Genomic DNA, 7,289 nt, shown 5'->3' on the forward strand with positions numbered 1-7,289 from the left:
ATATATATATATAGGTCAGTGGGCCTTGGCTTGGTATTGTTGGCAGAATTTGGCCCTCGGCAAAAACTAATTGAGGAACCCTGGTATAGATCATTGTGGCATGTCTGAGTTTGTTCGTGTTATCCTTCTTCCCCAACTTATTGTGTAACACTTTAACAAAAGTTTAATCTTTCATTTTTAGTAATTCTAGTTGTTTCTGTTCTTTCATTGCCTTCTGTTCTGCAGTTATGTCATCTGCTCCTTAACCCTCAGTCTCTATTCCTCTTCTCTGCCTCTCTGTCTTCAGCTCAGGGTGATGTAATTTGCTCAGTAATGAGATGTTCAGATCGAGGCATTATTCTTTGATGGGGCCCTTAATTCACCAGAAGGTTCAGTAATGGCTTTTAAACCCCTGAAGTTTTACACCCAAATGAAGAATCGTTCCAGAAGATAAAGCCTTTCGTTTCAGACAGGGATGAACTATCACTTCTTTGGTCCTTTTGTTTGGAGGGTAATTCGGATAAATGTATTTTTACGGTGAAATTGGACTTGATTTTAACCCCTCAGGTTAACTGGTTAGCTTTCATGAAGCTCATTTTTAACAAATGAGCTGTTGGACCCACCTTAGTAATGTCTCTCACTTGAACTTATTTATTTCCAGATTTTTTTGGAAATAAATATTTTGAGATCGGATGTGTTTTAAGGATTGTAGAAAACCGCATGCTATGCTTCCAGACAACTTTCATTTTGTCTTATTCACTTTTATTTTAATGTTGATTTAAGTAATTCATCAACAACTATAATAGTTTAACATGCCATAATTATCGAAAGGAGTGGTAATTAGTTTCACGTTGATGTGTATTGTCTGCACTCTTTTCTTCTTTGGAAGAATTAAATAAAAAAATTACAAACGTTTTCAAAAAATGCCAACTACTACATTCTTGTTTTAATAAAATTTGTACTTAATTTTCTGACTCTCTTAGCATCTTTTTGTTCTTAAGTTCTAACAAGTGTTTTGTCGTCTTTTTGGAGTTGACATTTTCATTGTCATAATTTTGAGTATATTTTTTTATTTGAATTTGTGTACTTATGTAAGCAAAATACAATTCAAAGGCACTGATTTTCAGATCGGATTTTAGAAAAAAGCATGGTTTACAGACTACTTTTGTTTTGTCTTTTCAGTTTCATTTTCCTTTTTTATTTATTTATTTTTCAGTGTTGATTTCATTGATCAAAGTCTACATCAGTCAACAATTACAATGGTTTCACATGCCAAAACAATTAAAAGAAATGGTAATATCTTTGCGTTTAGGCATATTGTCTGCACTCTTTTCTTTGGAAGAATCAAATCAAAAGACTTTAAAAATGTTTTTATACTCGCAAACTCGTTCCTTATTTTAATGAAATTTATACGTTTTTTTGGACTCTCTTAACTTTTCCATGTATTAGGGAGGCTATGATCCTGTCACGACAAAGGTGATCCACCTGCAAATGAACCCCACTAGCATCGCAAAGCAGCAGCGCACTGAAGAGGTGGAACAGCTGAGGGTCGAGTGTCAACGCTTGAGGGACCGACTCCGGAAAATTGAGGCGGGTGGTGGCATGACGACAGACGACACTACTCTCATCATTCCACCTTCACAGGAAATACTGGGTAAATACCTTTTTACACAAGTGTTTGTGAAATAGGATGTTTTAATGGTCAGGTAGAGACACAGTCCCTTTATCGTTATTTAATGGCATTGTTGACATGTCCAGTTCATCACCAGAAGTTATAAACAGTCCCCGCTTTTTATTCTCAGGGATGACAAAAGAATGAAAAAATATTTCATGATTTTCAGTGGGTGAAAGCAAGCATTTTATGGTCTCAATTATGTGTAAGTAGCAGATCAAAAAGTACATTTTAGGAAGGAAATGCACAAATACCAAAGTACATGTAGCACCTTAAAGGGATAGTTCACCCACAAATGAAAATTCTGTCCAAATTTACTCATCCTGAGGTTGTTCCAAAAGAAGATATTTTTAAGAATTTTGAAAAACCAAACAGTTGGTCCCCATTAACTTCCATTGAAGGGAAAGAAATACAATGGAAGTCAATGGGGACCAACAACTGTTTGATTATCAGCAGCCTTCAAAATATCATCTTTTGTGTTCAACATAAGAAAGACACTTATACAAGTTTGGAACAACATGAGGGTGAGTAATTGATGACAAAATGTTCATTTTTGGGTGAACTATTCCTTTAAATACAAATTTGACAAATTTGTATTTTGGACAAGTTGATATAGCTTGACCATTTGACCGGATTGATAGCAAATGGATTTCCACCTGTGGAGTTGGATATGACAACACAAGGATTGTGGGAAAAAGGTTCTTCCTAATTCAACATGGTGATTTAGACATTTTATTTATATATATATAGCCAGGGCTAAATGTTTAATTGGACTCTAGTGTAGTGTGCTGACGATCCATATTTCTTTGGGACTCATTTATTTACTTAATTCTCTCTCTCTCTCTCTCTCTCACTCTCACTCTCACACTCTCTCTCATTTTTATTTTCGTTTGGCCATCAGTTTGAATGAGTTCTGAAGGAGGCACGAGTCTAATTAGGACTCAGACCCATGAGTAAACAAACACCCTGAGGTCTGCTTTTAAATTGGCCGCTGCTGCTTTTTTTCTTTATCTTTTTTTGCTATTCACTGTTCGTCCCTCATTTTATGACCTTGTTTTTCTCCCATCTCAAGTGTTTGATTACAAGCTCATGTGTTTTCACAAATCTAGTTCAAAATCAGTGAATAAATGTGATTTTTGTGGCTTTGTTGTCTTTACAAATGATAAGAACAAGTTCTCTCAAGTACATAAACAGCTTTTTGGGTTTGTGTTCTAACAATCTCAAACTCTTTTATAGAGGAAATTTTCTTTTAATTTATTTATTGATCAATTATTTACAGAGATTAGAAACTATTCAAGTAATGGAAACTGGAAATAAACTAAACTAAATTTTTTGTATGGCATATTTAACGGTTCATAAATTACTTACAAAGTGTGTAATATTTACCGTTACTGAAATTCAACTTAGGGCCTGTTTTTTAATACATGCTCAGAGCATAAGAGTGTTTGTGTGTTTAAATGTGTGCTCATTACGAACACTGAGAAGATTGTGTATCGATATTTCCCTTTTGTGTACTAGCTTTAGGTAACAGGATTGGTTATGCCATCTCTAATATTGCAAGCAGAGTATAAACAGTGGCCCCAGAAAGAATTTTGACACTTAAGCCACACTTAAAGATGTGCGAGTGTCTTTACATTACACATTTATTTTGAAGAAATATAGGACAATAGAATAATAAATATTTTGTGTAGAATAAAGACAATTTGGTAACTTTGTGTGGTTGCCAAACGTCCTGTTATAAATATCCCTATCTATACGAAAGTAGATTTCTTAATTATTCCCCTGGGTTAGATAAAAAAAAAAGGTAGAAAATTTACTCCATCATTTTTACCAAGGTTATATGAGGAAAAACACTATTCAATTCAGAAGAGATTAAAATCATAAAGTAAGTCTGGAAAGCACAAATGAACCTAACCTCCTCAGGAAAAACTACTCCCCTCCTGACAGGGCATCATATCTCAACACAGTCCATGCAACTTTCATGCAGCTTCAGTAAAGTTCATGACATGGTAATTGTAAGTGTACTGATGTAGATGAGGGCCACATACAGCACTTTTTAATTGCAGCTCATTTTAAAGGTGATTGTGTTGAGAGTTCAGTATGTAATTTCTATCCTACTCTCTGTACGGAAAACGAACAAAGTGTTTTCAGAAAGCTTCCAGCGGAGACAAAAAAGAAGAGACATTAACATGATATATAATTAAAAGTGATCCTGATGAATGGTTAAAGGAAAAGGACAACCGAACAAAAGGCCGACTCTTCTAGTGTGCAGCACATCAGTGCATTCAGTTGTGATGACTGAAACTTTTGCGGTTTAACTGCACTGTTCTAGTGTGCAATTACAGTAGACAGTAGCAGAACACTTATCTCTTTTCCTGTGGAACTTTTATTGTTCGTAATCAAATTTTCATGAAGCCCCATAAGAGAATTCAAACTGCTGTTGTACATACAGAAGCTTTATATTGAAGCTATAAGACACAGGTGGCATTTCGGCTCATTTAAATTGTCGATTTTGTGTTGTTCTCTAATTAAATATTCAAATGAATACTGAGATAAGACCTTGATGGGATTGGTGCCTTTTTTTTTAACTTGACTAATTTGATTTGTCAGAATCAACTATTACAGTCATTATTTTGGTAGATTGGAAGTGAATTTTGATTAGAAGTTGATATATTGTGGTAAATAGCAAAAATCTCCGGATGTATGAAACTAAAAGTTGGAGCTAAAAGTGTTCCAACAACTTTGCCATGAGATTCACCTTTTGATATGTGAATTTTAGAAAGATTTTATGATTTTTTTTTTTTTTTTTACATTTTGCTTTTGGTCCCTTTTCATATTTTGTCTAAAACAATATTGTTGTCTGGTTGTATTACTCAGAAATCACCATTTACTCACTTTCATGTCATTACAAACCTTCCCCGAGTCACAATTTTTTCATGCAATTGCTAGAGACCAGCTTTTTGGTTGTTGAGAACAGTAACAATGTCTGAGTAATGAACAAATCTTTCTTCTGGAGTTCAGTCTTTTCAAAGATTTAATTGTGCCATTTAAGAAAAACAGTCTCAATCATTTATTCATGAAGTAAACTAATCAACTTTGAGTTCAGCTCACTGGAGAGAAAGATTATCATTTAAAAGCGACTTAAATTTTGGTCTGTAGCCCAAAGCTGATATTAAAAGGCATAGAATTTAGTGCACAAATGGTGAATAAATTATGATAGAATTCACTCTTTTAGTTGAAGTTGGACTGCTGGGCTGTTCTTTCAATTAAAAAAAAATCTTATATTCAGACATTAGCACATATTGTCTGACGTCAATATTTTCAGTTTAATTTTGAAATTGCATGTTTGAAATTACTTGTTCAGACCATATTGTATATATTATTTGAATGTTGTTATGGTTATGACTAAATACAATTTACATGTTCTTCAGACTTGCGCAAGCAGATGGAAAGTGCAGAACTGAAGAACCAGCGCTTGAAGGAAGTGTTCCAGAAGAAGATTCAAGAGTTCCGTACTGCGTGTTACGTTCTCACCGGGTACCAGATCGACATCACCGTGGAGAACCAGTACCGGCTCACTTCTGTGTACGCCGAGCATATGGAGGATTCATTACTGTTCAAGGTAAATTCATATGCAAACGTATTTGTTACTACATGACCCATGCAGTCTGTATTTCCCATACAGAAATGTGTTTACATTTGGACACATTGTCATGAAGTGCAAGGGATATGTACTTACAAACTAGAAGAAAAGTAGATAGTACAGAAGGAAACTAGGAAAGTACACTTAAACTTTATTGAATCTCTGTTGTAGTTTTGCAGTTAGTTTGAATGTTGATTTTATGGTAACTTGATTATTTTAGGGGTTCTGTCTAAGCCGAGCAGATGTTACAGATAAAACATACCAGCAAACAAAAGGCTTTATGCTGAGTTTTTGTTCAATTATAAAACAATGACATTAACATCAATGAGCTTTTGAATAACTTTGAAGGGGCTGCCTTGGCAAAACTATAGGGGTTTTCAGAAAAGAAAGACATGTTAGTTAGAGCCTGAAGCTTCGTACCCACAGTTGGCGGTTTGTTGTTCGACTCACAATTCTGAGAAGCGTGAAAATTGAAAGAGGGACTTTAAAACCCAAGGCCGAGGTCAGGCATCTGAAGAACTGCTGTTGTGTTTAACCTCATCTGAACCAGCTCAGCAGCTCCTCCAGCCTCAGGTGCATCTGAGTCTCCACAGGAGGTCATATCCTCTTCAGTCAGTTGACTGCATTTGCTGAGGTGGGTGCAGATGAAGGCGTACCAAGAATATAGGAAATTGGTGTTTTTACTTTAACAGCAGGAAGTAGAGAAAAACAGTGACCTAGAATAACTCTTAATCAAGGAAATTGCTGCGAGTACACTTCTTCTGGTAACAAGTACGCTAGTTGAGTGTCAGCCCCTGAGATGTGACTTCACTGTATACTTTCAGTTGATTAAGTAAGATTGGAGTGTTTTGAATATTTATTGATGAGCCCAGTTCAGGTAACACTTGAACTTGCAGACAGATTGCACAGTATATGAGTGTAAATCAAATGAATGTTTTCATAATGCTTTGAAATCCACCCTTGTGCATTTGTTTTACTTTATAGTGCACTTGTGTTTACTGTTGCATGTCTAAATTGCTTTTTTATTTTTATATTACTGACTGTTTGCTTCAGTGATTTCTTAAATCTTGAGGCAATGTTTACTTCAAAATTCTAGACTACATTCCATTTTTTAACTTGCTTAAAGGAGTAATGGTAACGCTTTACAATAAATTAATACTTTATTCATCAAATACTAATAATTAGTAAAGGTGTTAACTAATCATGAATTAATGAAGAGCTATCCTTAACAACAACTGGAGTCAAATGGATTCACAACTGAAAAACGGCAGCTTTAACTACATGTTAGTACATGTTTGATAGTTAAAGGCACAATATGTAATTTTCGCTGCTGGAGGGCACGTATTCAAAACAAACAAAGAGACAAAGGCGTAGTTTGATGACGCCGTGACTGAGTGTGGAATCATGGGAGTTGTCATCTTCACCCCACAGCCGATGCAATCCGACGGGACTCGGGCAGAAATCATGTTCATGGATGAGCAATGATTTATTAACGTAGTAGAATGAAGCAGGGTGAGGCTGAAAGCCGTCGAAGCGAAACGAGGCCGCTGAATGAACGTGACGCACGGCTCGAAAGCAGCGGAGCTTTTATTATGCCACAGTCGACCGCTTCCACTCCTTCCGGTCGCTCGTATGTGGGGGGGGAAAAAAGCAGCACTGTTTTATCATACTAGATACATTTGAAAGTTCTGTTATTATGCTACACTGTGCAGTCGTCACCGGTCTATTAAAGCGCACAACATATTAAAGCGTCTTTGGTGTTTCCATGTTTTCTACAAAACAAAACCGGAAATCGAGGGGTTTACATATTGTGTCTTTAATGCATTAATTAACATTCATGGGTAAACTAAATCAAACAGCCTCTTTAAGAAATAATAAGAAATACTCTGGCTTTGAAATAAATTAAAAGAATTTATCGTAATTTGAGCTTTTGACATCTTCAGCTTTATTACTGATCTTGTCTGTTTTGTGTTGTTCTCTTTCCCTTTAAACTCA

The 7,289-nt window shown here is 35.5% G+C and overlaps 1 protein-coding gene across 1 annotated transcript in view; it reads left to right on the forward strand.

Annotated features, from left to right (window-relative positions):
- The window catches only part of LOC107692643 (mitotic spindle assembly checkpoint protein MAD1-like), a 38,280-nt gene extending 32,956 nt beyond the window's left edge, over positions 1–5,324 (forward strand). The window contains exons 7-8 of the mRNA XM_016491803.1: positions 1,429–1,633; positions 5,083–5,324. Of these exons, the coding sequence (XP_016347289.1) occupies positions 1,429–1,633; positions 5,083–5,309 (432 nt within the window). The 3' untranslated portion in view covers positions 5,310–5,324. The remainder of the gene's footprint in view (positions 1–1,428; positions 1,634–5,082) is intronic.
- Positions 5,325–7,289: the final 1,965 nt, after the last annotated feature.

The sequence above is a fragment of the Sinocyclocheilus anshuiensis genome, unplaced genomic scaffold (genome assembly GCF_001515605.1).
Source record: "Sinocyclocheilus anshuiensis isolate Anshui unplaced genomic scaffold, SAMN03320099.WGS_v1.1 scaffold50, whole genome shotgun sequence".
Classification (NCBI taxonomy): Eukaryota; Metazoa; Chordata; class Actinopteri; order Cypriniformes; family Cyprinidae; genus Sinocyclocheilus; species Sinocyclocheilus anshuiensis.